The sequence below is a fragment of the Oncorhynchus tshawytscha genome, linkage group LG08 (genome assembly GCF_018296145.1).
Source record: "Oncorhynchus tshawytscha isolate Ot180627B linkage group LG08, Otsh_v2.0, whole genome shotgun sequence".
Lineage (NCBI taxonomy): Eukaryota > Metazoa > Chordata > Actinopteri > Salmoniformes > Salmonidae > Oncorhynchus > Oncorhynchus tshawytscha.
This window is the reverse complement of record NC_056436.1, coordinates 39031075-39045714: the sequence shown is the minus strand read 5'-3', so window position 1 is coordinate 39045714 and position 14640 is coordinate 39031075. Positions and strand designations below refer to the sequence as shown.

The 14640-nt window shown below is 43.9% G+C and overlaps 1 protein-coding gene across 9 annotated transcripts in view; it reads left to right on the top strand.

Annotated features, from left to right (window-relative positions):
* asap2a (ArfGAP with SH3 domain, ankyrin repeat and PH domain 2a) overlaps positions 1-14640 on the top strand; it is an 88878-nt gene that overhangs the window by 26209 nt on the left and 48029 nt on the right. For all 9 annotated transcript variants that reach the window (XR_006083894.1, XM_042325527.1, XM_042325531.1 and 6 more), the window contains exon 2: positions 4620-4692. Coding sequence is in view for 8 of the 9 variants with exons in the window: in XM_042325527.1 (XP_042181461.1) it covers positions 4620-4692 (73 nt within the window). In the remaining variant the exon portion in view is untranslated. The remainder of the gene's footprint in view (positions 1-4619; positions 4693-14640) is intronic.

Here is a 14640-nt window from a genome sequence, read left to right as displayed (position 1 = left end):
TGAAATGCTGAATACGACAGGTGTAGGTAGACCGTACTGTGAAATGCTGAATACGACAGGTGTAGGTAGACCGTACTGTGAAATGCCTTCTGAAAGGCCTTCTGACACCGCCTGGTATAGAGGTCCTGGATGGCAGGAAGCTTGGCCCCAGTGATGTACTGGGCCGTTCGCACTACCCTCTGTAGTGCCTTGCGGTCAGAGGCCGAGCAGTTGCCATACCAGGCAGTGATGCAACCAGTCAGGATGCTCTCAATGGTGCAGCTGTACTACCTTTTGAGGACCCATGCCAAATCTTTTCAGTCTCCTGAGGGGAATAGGTTTTTGTCATGCCCGCTTCACGACTGTCTTGGTGTGCTTGGACCATGTTAGTGAGCTGGTGATGTGGACACCAAGTAACTTGAAGCTCTCAACTAGAGGTCGACCGATTTAATCGGAATGGCCGATTTTTTTAATTACTGCGATTTCAAGTTTTCTTAACAATCGGAAATTGGTATTTTTGGGCGCCGATTTGTAAATATATATATTTTTAAATTATTTATTTGATTTTTTTATACTTTTTTTTATTTTTAAATTTAACTAGGCAAGTCAGTTAAGAACACATTCTTATTTTCAATGACGGCCTAGGAACGGTGGGTTAACTGCCTTGTTCAGTGGCAGAACGACAGATTTTCACCTTGTCAGCTCGGGGGATCCAATCTTGTAACCTTACACTAGTCCAACGCTCTAGCCACCTGATTTCATTGCACTCCACGAGGAGACTGCCTGTTACGCGAATGCAGTAGAAGCCAAGGTAAGTTGCTAGCTAGCATTAAACTTATCTTTATAAAAAACAATCAATCAATCATAATCACTAGTTATAACTACACATGGTTGATGATATTACTAGTTTATCTAGCGTGTCCTGCGTTGCATATAATCAATCGGCAAACTTAATGATGGTGTTGGAGTCGTGCCTGGCCATGCAGTCATGAGTGAACAGGGAGTACAGGAGGGGACTGAGCACGCACCCCTGAGGGGCCCCTGTGTTGAGGATCAGAGTGGCGGATGTGTTGTTACCTACCCTTACCACCTGGGGGCAGCTCGTCAGGAAGTCCAGGATCCAGTTGCAGAGGGAGGTGTTTAGTCCCAGTGTCCTTAGCTTATTGATGAGCTTTGAGGGCACTATGGTGTTGAACGCTGAGCTGTATTCAATGAATCGCATTCTCACATAGGTGTTCCTTTTGTCCAGGTGGGAAAGGGCAGTGTGGAGTGCAATAGAGACTGCATCATATGTATACATTGTAAGATGTTTATTGATAGGCAATGCATTTGGTACAGAGTATGATTTGACCAAGTGACAACCATGGTCTAACGAGCTCATCAAAACCATGTTTAAGAAGTTGGGCTATTGTATTAGGAGCTAGCTATATTGCCATAAAGGTATTGGGCACTAGCTAGAATGTAAACCATCACTGACACAGACAATTAGTTGCTTTCCTTGGCTCCCTACAAAAAGCTTTAGGGCCAACTGTTATATTGGTTGTCTAATAGCCATTGGAGATACTTGTAAACGTTACAGCTACGTCCTTCCAGCTGTTAGCTAGTTAGCTAACTGCATTTTGAGCTACTTACTACCTAACCTTTAGTCTTCAGATAATTAGGTTATCAGAAAACAGCTGAATTGTAGCTAGCTAGCTAATTACATGTACGTTTGTGCTTGAAACAACTTTGGAACCAATTGTCCACAGTATCTAATTGTTACCGTTAGCTAGCTACCTGGCTAGCTAGTTGGCTTTATTGGTCCAGTGAGTAGGTTAGTCAGCCTCTAGCTTTGCCGGATAAAAAAAAACAGTGTTATTGCTAAACTAATTAATCTTTGATCATTCAATTTTGTTGCAGGGGTGAGGATGGAGAGTAGATGGTCTGTAACCTTGTCGTAGCTACCGTTCACTGTGCTGTGCTCCTTAGCGATTGGCAAAGCCACCCTTGTCCCTGGCTGTTTGGTTTGTTCACAAATCGCAGATTGTGTCCTGTGCCATAGACTGTATAGGCTGTGCAAACATAGGAAGGTGGAGATTAATCTATATTTATATGCGCCATACGTCGGTGTTAGGAGGGTGGAAATAAACAAGTGTTTCCGCACTAGAACAGGATTTAGGTCAAAATAGTGGCGGTAACTTCCTCTGGACGGGGCATTTAACTAACTCTGTCACTGCTTGGCGGTATCATTCTCAAGGAAAGAGGAACTGGAAATCAATGAAGATCCAAGTCTCAATGTTGCTGTATTCTTTGGGAGGTATGAGGTAAGCAGAAATGCTTTTAGGGCATTATCATGAAGTAGCCTCTCAAGGTTAGGTAAAATATCTACTTAAGGAAGCAGATTTCCATGGTTGGAAGGAGAGTGCAGAGTGATATTGGATGGAGCAAAAACATTTTGCAACCCTGCATCTCATGTTACAGTTAGTTGTTGAACTTTGGATCCAGAAAGTAATTGATTTATCATTTGTTTCATAGCTTGCTTTGAACAATACCTCAAGTGAAGTTGAAAACCAGAGTTTCAGTATGTGTGGGGTCCGGACTTTGTTTCGGTCTATGAATCCAGATGGTCCCTGTGGAGCTTTATAAGGTTTAGTGTTTATCTGAGTCATATATTTTACGCTAGACTGGCACATGACTCATATTTGTACAGTAGAACGGTGAATGGGAAACTCTTGGCACCAAATTACAACAAGGCAGCATTTAGGAAGGGTGGTTAGGATAACTCCATCTATATCAACGATATTTTTGGACGTTTGTCTGACATCAGTTGGCTACAATTGCTGCAAAGAATTGCTGGCCACTGGCTAAGTCAGTCAGCTGGAGCACATGCGGTGAATGTTGTGACAAATGCTTGTAGACTGTCTTAGGAGAATCTTAGAGGGCTTGTGTTGTGTGACTCTCAGCTAGTGGTGGGCAGGGAGCTAAGATTTAAGTCTGAGAACCCAGGTGGCGATCTCGTTAGCGCCAGCGCTAGTGATGAGTAATTCTGTTCAGCTAACGAGACAGTGTTTTTAGCTTTTATGTTTATTGTTTTCCTCTCTTTTTTTTGAGGGAGATGGGAGTTAATCGCCAGGATCAAAATGACTATTTGACGAGCTCTTATGAGAGATGGCTTTCTTCTCTCCTGATAGAACAGGTTTGTAGGAAATGTCTAGAAGTGGGATGTGGATTTAAAGTCAATCATGTTCACGTAATAAGCCCAGTGGCATCGTAACCAAGCTTGCTTCCTATTGTCCAATCTCAGAGGTCAAGTTAAGGTCAGCGGCAGCCATGTTTTCAGAATTTCACTCACTGACATGTTTTCATCTTATTTTCCACTTTCTAAAATGGACCCCCCCCCCTAAATGTAGGATTCAACAAGTTGACCACTAGTCTATGGTTGTGCTCAATAAGCGTGGGTACTCAACTGTCTTCTAAATCTCAATTCCTCTCTTTTTATGATATATTCTCTGTATGTAACAAGTCTTCAGATATCCCTACGCCCAACCTTGTCTCCTTCAATTTGTATGTAGGTGGCCTTCCCTGTGTCAGCACGAGGCAACCACTGATAAATGTGACTAAGCACATTGTCAGCTCTCGCCCACTCCGTGAAATTCAATACCAACAAGAAACAGAGCACTTCTCGGGGATTCAAAAAAATATAATGCTGATTTAGGCCTAACTATTCTCTCTCATGGCTAGCATGGTAGCAAGGGGAATACCGTGTATGTTTATCTGTGGCAACTGAATGGAGCCACTGTGCCTTTTCACCAAAGTAGATTCAGACTGAGGTAAAGGGAGGGGGATAGGATCTGTTGAATTCAGTGATATTGGGAACAAGGACAGAGTGGCGCCGGCTGGACCTTCTTGGTGAAGCACAAAACTAATTTCCCAAATCCCCCGGAGACCATTCAATCGTTGGTTGGTACAGTGGTTCACTGTCTCAGCTGGAGTCAGAGAGTATGTGTGTACTGTAAGTGCATTAGCGTGTGTGTGTGTGTGCATCTTACAGGAAAGGCTTCTTAGTAGTGCGAGACCTCATCAGCCTGACCTACCTCCATAATGGAGTGGCTCCACCTATCTGGTCTGTTTGGATGCCTCCTGAACTCCTCTCTCGCCCCTCTTACTCCACACTGGGATTCAGCCTATTTATAGCATCGTACTGAATAATGAATCACCTGCAGTCAGGAGGCTGTTCCCTTCCTCCTTGTGCGCACACACACACACACACACACACACAGATGCAAATCACACACCTGCTACCCAAAGTCACGCACATATACACTTTAAAACACACCTGCTACCTACAAACACACACACACACACAGATAGTAGGCACACACTGACACACCTGTGTCCACAAGGACTTGTGGCAAGATAAACGCTATCAATGCCAAAGATGAGAAGGGGACAAAAACTCTCTCCTCGAGAGAACGTTAGGTAACAGACGTTTCCCAGAGCTGACGACTTGCCTCAAACAACACGATCTCATTCAATATTAGCTGTGGGAACGATTCAGACATGTTAGTAAGGCAAGGCAACACAAATGCTACAGAATGTGTGGCTTTCATTGTGTCCTTGGTCAGACACTAACTGGACCTCCTCCCTCTCCTTCCCTCCAGGCGCTGGATGTGGACCGCAGCGTGCTGTACAAGATGAAGAAGTCCGTCAAGGCCATCTACACCTCGGGTCTGGGTGAGTCCAAAAGGTTAACACTCATTTGCAGTCACAACACCATAGCGCTCCCATCTGATGAAAGGTCAGAGTTCAGAGCCACCTGTGACGGTCATCACGGGAACTCGATAAGCTAGTCCATGTACCTGGTCGCCGCGGTGGGGGGTGTGTGTGTGTGGGCCAGGGTATGACAGGGTTTAGGGTCGGTGTGTTTTTCGGTCAAATGAGGGGAGAGGATGACCTCCGTTTGAAGATTTATGGCCCTGCCTTAAGTCTATGTCCTCCAAATGCACAGTATGTAGAAGAGAACAGCAACGCTGACTCCCTCTGTCAATGCTTACTACGGTAGGGTTTAAACTGAGGAATCCATATCTACTGGAAGATGGCCACGGGGAGACTGGCTTAATTAGTGTGTGCTTGTTTTGGGTGGGTTGCAAGTGTGTGTGTGTGTGTACGGAGCTCATCAGCATACTCACTCTGGCTGGCTGTGACAGTGTGGGTTGTTTCCAGCGCCTTGTCTTTGGGCTGTGTGACAGGGTCCTGCTGAGAGCGTATGGAACGATTTTTCTCTCTCTTTGCTGAGCTGGGCCTTTTTTGGGAACACTGCTACCTCTGTTCAAGGGGGGACAGCTGTCTACCCCAGACCTTGGAGGAACAGGTGTACCAGGGAACACCCTTTGTGTGAGTACTTGTGAGTGTACAGGGGCAAAAGGGGACAGTGTTGTGCTCTTCCCCACTACACTGTGTTCTAATGGAGTTCCAAGCACTCATTTCATCTCCTTCCTCTCTTCCCGGTATCCTGAAACAGTGCCTTTGTGTCACTAAACAACATTGCAGGCGTGTGTGTGTGTGTGTGTGTGTGTGTGTGTGTGTGTGTGTATATACAGTATGTGTGGATGCCTCTGGTGGGCATTTTGACTCTTTTACCAGTTGGTTACTAGGCAACATGCATAATTTGCTGTGGTATCACCGTCAATGGAAGGATTTTCATAACGGGTCGAATTCATGTTGGCTGAATCCTTTCCAAAATAAGGGGCTTAAGTTCTTTATAACCACATTAAGCGTTTTAAGCACTTTCAATAAGAGGCTTTATGGACCTCTTAACACTGACAATCTTAATTGTTACAGAATATTCAGTACAGAAAACACACTATAGATTCGTCTTGTTTCTGACATTTGTTTTGTTGACAAAGGCAAGTAAGAGATTCAAATTGTATGTAAATTTGATGGCTTTGCTAGCGTGTAAACAGCTGGGAAGTTGGAGATTAAAATGTAATATAAATTTGATGGCTTTGCTTGCGTGTCAATGCAGCTCGTGATTGTGATTTAGATTACTATTCCCCTAAGATGCCAGTAGAAGCCATTGCCCCTTCGAGAAACCTAGTAACTACATAGACGTTCAGTACAGTAATAGTCAGTGCATTACAGGAAGGTTTCGATAACATACATTGTTTTTTGTTGTTGCTTATTGTCACATACAAGGTGCAGAGAAATGTTTTAGTGTCGGCCATAGTAGTACGGCACCCCTGGAGTAAATTAGGGTTAAGTGCCTTGATCAAGGGCACATCGACAGATTTTTCACCTTGTCGGCTCGGGTATTTGAATCACCAACCTTTCGGTCACTGGCCAAGTGCTCTAACTGATAGGCTACCTGATTTGAGTGGCGTTGGAGGCCCATTGATGTTAAGGACCGTTGTGAATTAAGATGTTCTGAAGTCATCGTTCACATTTTAGATTTGAAACTGTCCTTGACATTCCACTATCGTGTTCTTTCACGTTGTGGATCACCCCTTGTCGTCATTCATCTGGACGGGCCCTTTCTGAATGTACCCTCAGTCAGAAGAGGAACAGAGGTTGATTGATTACATAAGAGGAGTACTTGGTGACCTTCCAGTCTTCCTGAGAATGAGTGCTGTGAATTAAGACTCTTTTGATTTAGCGGAGCTGTGGGAGTCAATTTTCTGGCCCTTCTGTGTAGCAAAGACCTCTGTAAGTTCCAATATGAATAGTGAAAGAATGTGTTGCCGGGCTTGTTAGCATTAGTGCTAAAGTTGGGTCCAATGCTAGCTATAATATTTAGCGCTTGTTTCAGGCTCTGCATAGAACAGAAGGTGCCCTTAGGCATAGAACCTAACCCAGTCCCTCCAGGATTCCGTGCTCCAATTTTTTAGCAAAATCAACAATTCCCCGCATATTATGCAAGGGCTTGTAAATTTGACCAATCACTGCATTAAAAACAGTCAAATCATTGCAATATTTTAGTCTAAAAAATTGACCCGCTACTGCAGTACAAAAAGAGGGCTCGCAATTTCAACCAATCACTGCACTTTTTACCTCAAGATATGGTTCAATCAAGCCACACGTCAACAAACTTTTTCCCTTGTCAGCGTATTTTCATCACAAACTGGACAAAATTATGGCAAAAGTCAGAATTGCTGCAGCAATATCAAGGACCTTTGTCGCAAATATCACAAAAAATCCTGGAGGGATTGCTAACCTTGACCATTAAGAAGAATGTAAATGTAAGACATTTCAACAGCTCGTCATCATTGTCAGTGAGATTCTGTGTTGGCATTTTCCAGTCAGGAGGTCTACGCAACTTTTGAGTCTGTGCTGCTTGGTATTCTAATGTTGGCTAGAGGCGCTGAACTGAACCTAAGACATCTCACCCAGGTTCCCTTCCCTACCCACAATCTTAGTCAGTCGCCTGGGCTTCACTCTCCTTTGGTGAAATATTCATCCATGACAGTTGGTGCGAATTGGGAGAAATCTCTCTCTGCTCTGTCACTCTTTAAATCTGTGTTGCTGCCTGCCCTCCTTTGCTTTGGCATGCTGCTTTCTGAGGGAACTATTCTTGTCCATTCGACAACATGGCTGGCTTCTCATTACCCCGACCTTCACATGCCCAGGTTTGTAATGTTATTCCATACGCAAAGTTCATGTCTCGAAGACTCTTGCTCCAGACTCATGCCATTTGGACGTTGTGTTAACTTTTGACCTGACCAGGCCCTCCAGCAATACTGACTTGCTGTTTTATCTCGGGCCTCCCTCTGGCTCTCCATCACTTCCTCTCTCCTTTCTCACACTCAGGTAAAAATGCTAGCTTTTGAGAAGATGACCGCTATGTTGTCAAATGGACAGTATTTGATTTTTTTCTCAGAAAGCAGCATCCCAGAGATTCTGACCTGTTACAGTTGATTTGAGGAGCCTCTCTTGCTGGTCTTGAACAGTCAATCCGGCAGGCAGTCAACCAGGTTGGCGGTCGGTCAGTGGCAGTCGAGCAGAGAAGGTGATGCGTGCCTCCTTCACCATGGACACAGCCATCCTCCTGGAGGACAGAGACCCAGTGGAGAGCCCAGTCAGACTGACCAAACTGGAGCGGAAAGTCCCCTTGCCCCGCCTCATGGCTTCCCTGGTGCCGTCTATCAGTCTGCCCATCACTGGGCCTGCAGATCTGTCACCCTATCGCCACTCTATTGGCCCACAGGCTAAAATTAGGAAAAAAATACTTTATTCAAACCCCCAGAGTTTTTCATCTGGCTGGTTTATATTCAGACACAGCTGTTGGTCTAACTGATGGTGCTCTGCTGTATGCACTGTTGTGCCACTGGGATAGATCTGTTTTTCTGGCTAAACTTTGTTTGGCTCCACAGGCAGGCATCACACCCATGATAATGAGTACACCGCTACTTAGTACGCGCTTGCATACACGTGTTGTAAACGGTGAGGAATATAACATGCATGATACATACTGGAAGCACACAGCCTCATACTGTGGATACAGACACAAATGAACTCATGTTGTCATTCCCTTTGCAGTCTTGCTTTTCCCCCCCATCACAAGCCACACACACTTTATTGCAAAGCTGCCAGGTAACGGAGGGAATTAGGCTTCCAGAAGCACTAATGTAACTATACTGTGAATGGATGTTCCTGAACTGCAGGTAGAGGCCACTGAGAGCCACAGAAACAGCAGGACTGTCATAATGCCCATTTTACTCCTCTGTCCTCTCCCACTGAGCTCTGCCCTAACGACCATCCCTCTCCCCTCCAATCGGTGGTCCTCTGGGTAAACCTTAATGGCCAAATTGTGAAAAGGGTGTTAAGTCCATCAGTATTTATTCAGCCTCCGTGGACAGTGTGGTCCTAAGCTGGAAATAGATGGGGATGTGGACATAGAGTTTTGTCTGTGCTGAAACCTCCAGCAAAGTAAGCTTGTGATTGACCAGCCCTAGAGAGAGAGAGTTTGGGTTGAGGAAACAGAAGCTAGGCTACTATCTGTTGATTAAACAAAGATCTGTCTGGTGGAGTGGACAATGCTGGAATAACAACACCCCACCACTCGCTATGCTGTTAGATTATCCACAGCAGGGGACGTCTGTGTGTGTTACGTTTGTTCTTGCAGATCTACAGTTGGTTTGTTCTGTGTGTTTTTGTATGCGTTGAGTTGACAACTGTGTCTGCCTGTGTGTGGACTTTCAAAGGGCTTTCAATGGGTGAATTGTGTCACCTTCTCCCTCCTTTTCAAGATTCCCATAAAACAAGGGGGCCACCATTTCCTGGGGGCCTGCCACAGACAGGAACCCAAGTCATTCCCACGATTCATCCACAACAGCAGAAGCCAGCCCTCCATGTCATGTCACCACTGACTATCCCTGGCTGTGACGGAAAGAGATGAGAGACAGCGTAGGAATGCACTGGGGAGGGTGGCACACACACTCAGACACACAGTACACTGACGTGTCTGTCTGCTGGGGTTGCATTACAGTAAACAGGAGACTAGCCTTGTGGGCTTTACACCGGGTGTTTTCTGTCATGGGTGGATAGTTGAGGCACCGAGAGGCCCTGGTCTCAGGTGCCACTAGAAAAAAAACAAAAGCCCAGGCAGTGCCCGCGGGCGACACACAGGCCAGGGCGACCCACAACAAAGCAGCTGGGTTTGCTGCCTAAACAGTCTGTTTGAACGTGTGTTGTTGCGTCAGACACCTATGGCCAGAGGTGAGCAAGGGCAAATAAAACAGCAACCCATGGGGTATTCAACAGTAGGTCCCATACAGGTTACTTGACTAGATTGTGGGTTCTCTAAAAGCAGGAAAAATGTCCTTCAGTAGACAATTTGACTTTGGGATTAGGGTTTAAAAGCCTTTAAAAAAAATGTTTTAATCAAGGACTTTCAACTAGCTCGTTAAATCTATGAGCTCAGAGGACTCCAAACGCAGTGCTTGTCGTTCATGTTTATCTCGCGGTAGGATTTTTTTGATCTGCTGGTTCTAGACATGATTCATCCACCTTGATCTTATTGCATCACCATAAGAGTTGCTTGTAGTTCTTCAATTTCACGTGTGAACACGTTAAAAGTTGGACGTGTGTGTGACAGTCTGTCTGGACAGATGCTGTGCGATAATGTGTTCCGCTGAGTCATTCTCTGGGGGCAGATGCCTTGGGGTGTCGATACCCGCACTCCTCCGCATCTCTCTCTCTGTCTCTCTCTGTCTCTTTCCACCTCAAAAAGCACAAGAAAGAGGATTTCAACACTCACCTTCTCCGATTGTTCTGAAATCAATTCTGTCGTTGAAAACATAAGATTTAGTGTTCCTGCAACATTATTTTTGTTGAAATATAATTTGATCTCTGTGAAATGTACCTAATTGATTGCACCTACATTGGCCATTTTTAAATGTTAACATTCAAGAAATATAGTACTTCCGATTTGGACCCGAAACAATTCTAAACAATGAGTAAGACATGAGGATTCCTACAGCGAGTATACCGCATCGCTTCTCTGTGTGACAAGTAGTATAGAGGTATGGCTCTGAGTATTTTTTATTTTCTTCTTCAGTCTATGTAATGCATTCTCAGTGAATTTGGTGCCTCCCCCCATTCAGATAAATTAGTCATTGAAGTTGTTAGCTTTATTTCCAATCGTATATCCTGATAGTACCATGTTCTGACTATTAGATGGCGCTGCTCCTGTTATTGGGTGGATTTGTGCCACAAATGCTAAAAAGTTTGCATTTGAAACAGTGGCTGAGTAAACAAAACCAAAGCATAGGTTGCTGTCGTACCTTTTCAATAGACTGCTTACAGGGTAAGGAAAGCAATATGTAATTTTGTAATTTGGGTGAACGTTCCCTTTAACAAATCACCTAATAGTAGGAACAGCACCGTCTAGTGGTCAGAACCTGGTAATATCAGGATGTAGGACATAAACCTAAACAACTTCAAGGACTACTTTCTCTGAACAGGGGACAACACCCACCAAATTCACTGAGAAAACATTACATAGGATAAAGAAACAATATTCAGAGCCGCAGCTCCATACTACTTCTTGTAAAAAAACGTCTCAATTTAATTCAAAGGGCTTTATTGGCATGGGAAACATTTCTTTACATTGCCAAAGCAGGTGAAATAGACAAACAAAAGGGAAATAATAAAAAATGAATAGTAAACATTAAGACATCTCTCTGTCTCTATCAATTCAATTCAAGGGGCTTTAATGGCATGGGAAACATATGTTGACATTTCCAAAGCAAGTGAAGTAGATAATATACAAAAGTGAAATAAGCAATAACAATGAACAGTAAACATTACACTTACAGAAGTTCCAAAAGAATAAAGACATTATAAATGTCATTATGTTTATATACAGTGTTGTAACGATGTACAAATGGTTAAAGTACAAAAGGTAAAATAAATAAGCAGAAATATGGGTTGTATTTACAATGGTGTTTGTTCTTCACTGGTTGACCTTTTTTCTTGTGGCAACAGGTCACAAATCTTGCTGCTGTGATGTCACACTGTGGTATATCTGTAAGAGGTGTGTAAACTGGCTGCAGCTAAGTCAGGCGCAGGAGAGCAGAACTGGGTAACAACCCCTTGCAGTTTAATGAGGCAAAACAAACTGCACCCAGAACAACAAAATACGGTTTGAAATAACCCTTCGCAAACCAGTCTGAAGTGCACATACACTTTACAACAAACAATTCCACACACCGACATGGAAGGAACCGAGGGTTATATGTACATCAAGTAATGAAGGAATGTGTGTGCGGGAAAACAAGACAAAACAAATGGAAAATGAAAGGTGGATCGGCGATGGCTAGAACATGGGTGATGTCGACCGCCGAACGCCGCCCGAACAAGGAGAGGAAAAGACTTCGGCTGAAGTTGTGACAATTTCCCTCCGTAGATATGGAAGTTGATCAATATCGGGTTTGTTTTCAAATTCTTTAGATCTGTGTAATCTGAGGGACATATGTGTCTCTAATATGTTCATACATTGGGCAGGAGGTTTCCACCTAATTTTTCCACCTCCTCAGACCTCATCACCACGGCGGCCTTTCTCATTAGCAAGGCTATGCTCACTGAGTCTGTACATGGTCACAGCTTTCTTTAAGTTTGCGTCAGTCACAGTGGTCAGGTATTCTGCCACTGTTCTCTCTGTTCAGGGCCAAATAGCATTCTAGTTTGCTCTTTTTTTTGGTAATTCTTTCCAATGTGTCAAGTAATTATCTATTTGTTTTCTCATGATTTGGTTGGGTCTATTTGTGTTGCTGTCCTGGGGCTCTGTGGGGTGTGTTTGTGAACAGAGCCCCAGGACCAGCTTGCTTAGGGGACTCTTCTCCAGGTTCATCTCTCTGTAGGTGATGGCTTTGTTATGGAAGGTTTGGGAATCGCTTCCTTTGAGGTGGTTATAGAATTTAACGTCTCTTTTCTGGATTTTGATAATTAGCGGGTATCGGCCTAATTCTGCTCTGCATGCATTATTTGGTGTTCTACTGGGGATATTTTTGCTGAATTCTGCATGCAGAGTCTCAGTTTGATGTTTGTCACATTTTTGTGAATCTTGGTTGGTGAGCGGACCCCAGACCTCACAACCATAAAGGGCAATGGGCTCTATGACTGATTCAAGTATTTTTTTTTTGACAGATCCTAATTGGTATGTTGAATTTTATGTTCCTTTCGATGGTATAGAATGCCCTTCTTGCCTTGTCTCTCAGATCGTTCACAGCTATGTGGAAGTTACATGTGGCGCTTAGGTTTAGGCCAAGGTATGTACTTGTTTTTGTGTGCTTTCGGGCAAAGGTGTCTAGATGGAATTGGTGGTTGTGGTGACTGGACCTTTTTTGGAACACCATCATAGGTCTTGCAGAATCTGTTTCAGCAGATCTAGTTGCTGCTGTAGGCCCTCCTTGGTTGGTGACAGAAGCACCAAATCATCAGCAACAGTAGACATTTGACTTCAGATTCTAGTAGGGTGAGGCCGGGTGCTGCAGACTTTTTTCTAGTGCCCTCGCCAGTTCGTTGATATATCTGTTGAAGAAGGTGGGGCTTAAGCTGCATCCCTGTCTCACCCCCACGGCCCTGTGGGAAGAAATGTGTGTGTTTCTTTGCCTATTTTAACCTCACACTTGTTGTTTGTGTACATGGATTTTATAATGTAGTATGTTTTACCCCCAACACCCCTTTCCATCAATTTGTATAGCAGACCCTCATGCCAAATTTAGTCGAAGGCTTTTTTTGAAATCAGCAAAGCATGAGAAGACTGCCTTTGTTTTGGTTTGTTTGTTTGTCAATTAGGGTGCGCAGGGTGAATACGGGGTCTGTCGCACGATAATTTGGTAAAAAGCCAAATTGACATTTGCTCAGTACATTTTTTTCACTCAGGAAATGTACAAGTCTGCTGTTAATGATAATGCAGAGGATTTACCCAAGGTTGCTGTTGACGCATATCCCACGGTAGTTATTGGGGTCAAATTTATCTCCACTTTTGTGGATTGGGGTGATCAGTCCTTGGTTCCAAATATTGGTGAAGATGCTAGAGCTAAGGATGATGATAGAGTTTTAGTATAGCCAATTGGAATTTGTTGTCTGTATATTTGATCATTTCATTGAGGATACCCTCAACACCACAGGCCTTTTTGGGTGGGAGTTTTTTTATTTTATTTTATTTTGTCCTGTATTTCATTCAAGGTAATTGGAGAATCCAGTGGGTTCTGGTAGTCTTCAATAGTTGATTCAAAGATTTTGTATTTGATCATGTATATGTTTTTGCTGTTTGTTCTTTTGTTATAGAGCCAAAAAGATTGGAGAAGTGGTTTACCCAAACATCTCCATTTTGGATAGATAATTCTTTGTTTTCCAATTTTCCCAGAAGTGGTTAGTCTACGGATTCTTCAATTACATTGAGCTGATTTCTGACATGTTGTTCCTTTTTCCGTAGTGTATTTGGGTATTGTTTTAGTGATTCACCATAGTTCTCGAGGGAAGGTCTCAGGGTTGTCATGGCAACTCTCCCAGCACCCAACCAGTGCCTCAAATCCCAGTGTTCCTCTCCACCTCTGGTTTATTAGCTGTGAGCAGCACTTAATGAAGTGTGGGTCTGAGGCTAGGTGACATCTGTCAGGCCTGCTTTATGGACTTCCCTTTTGTTGCTTGAAGTGGTGCTGCTGGGTTTGATTAGTTGAATTGCCAACTTCCTATTCCCCCCACACACACACGCGCACGGGTGGCATCTCTCTCTCTTAGGTTTGACTTTTTAAAATGTTTATAAATAGCACAGCCATATGTATTAGCTTTAGCCTTAGTTTTAGAAGCAACCGAACTGTAACATGTACATTTTAGTCATTTAGCTAGCATATTAGGTTCTTTTGAAGTTGTGGGAACATATGTTTTTGTTTTCCTATTGCTTCTGGGAACGAAGCCTTGATGTATTTTTTTCCCACCTTTTTTCTCCTCAATTTCATGATATCCAATTGGTAGCTAGTCTTGTCCCATCACTGCAACTCCCATATGGACTCTGGAGAGGCGAAGGCCGAGAGCCACGAAACACGACCCTGCCAAGCCTCACTGCTTCTTGACACACTGATCGCCTAACCCGGAAGCCAACCCGCACCAATGTGTCGGAGGAAACGCCGTACAACTGGGGACCATGTCAGCGAGCATGCGGCCGTCCCCCTACAAGGAGTC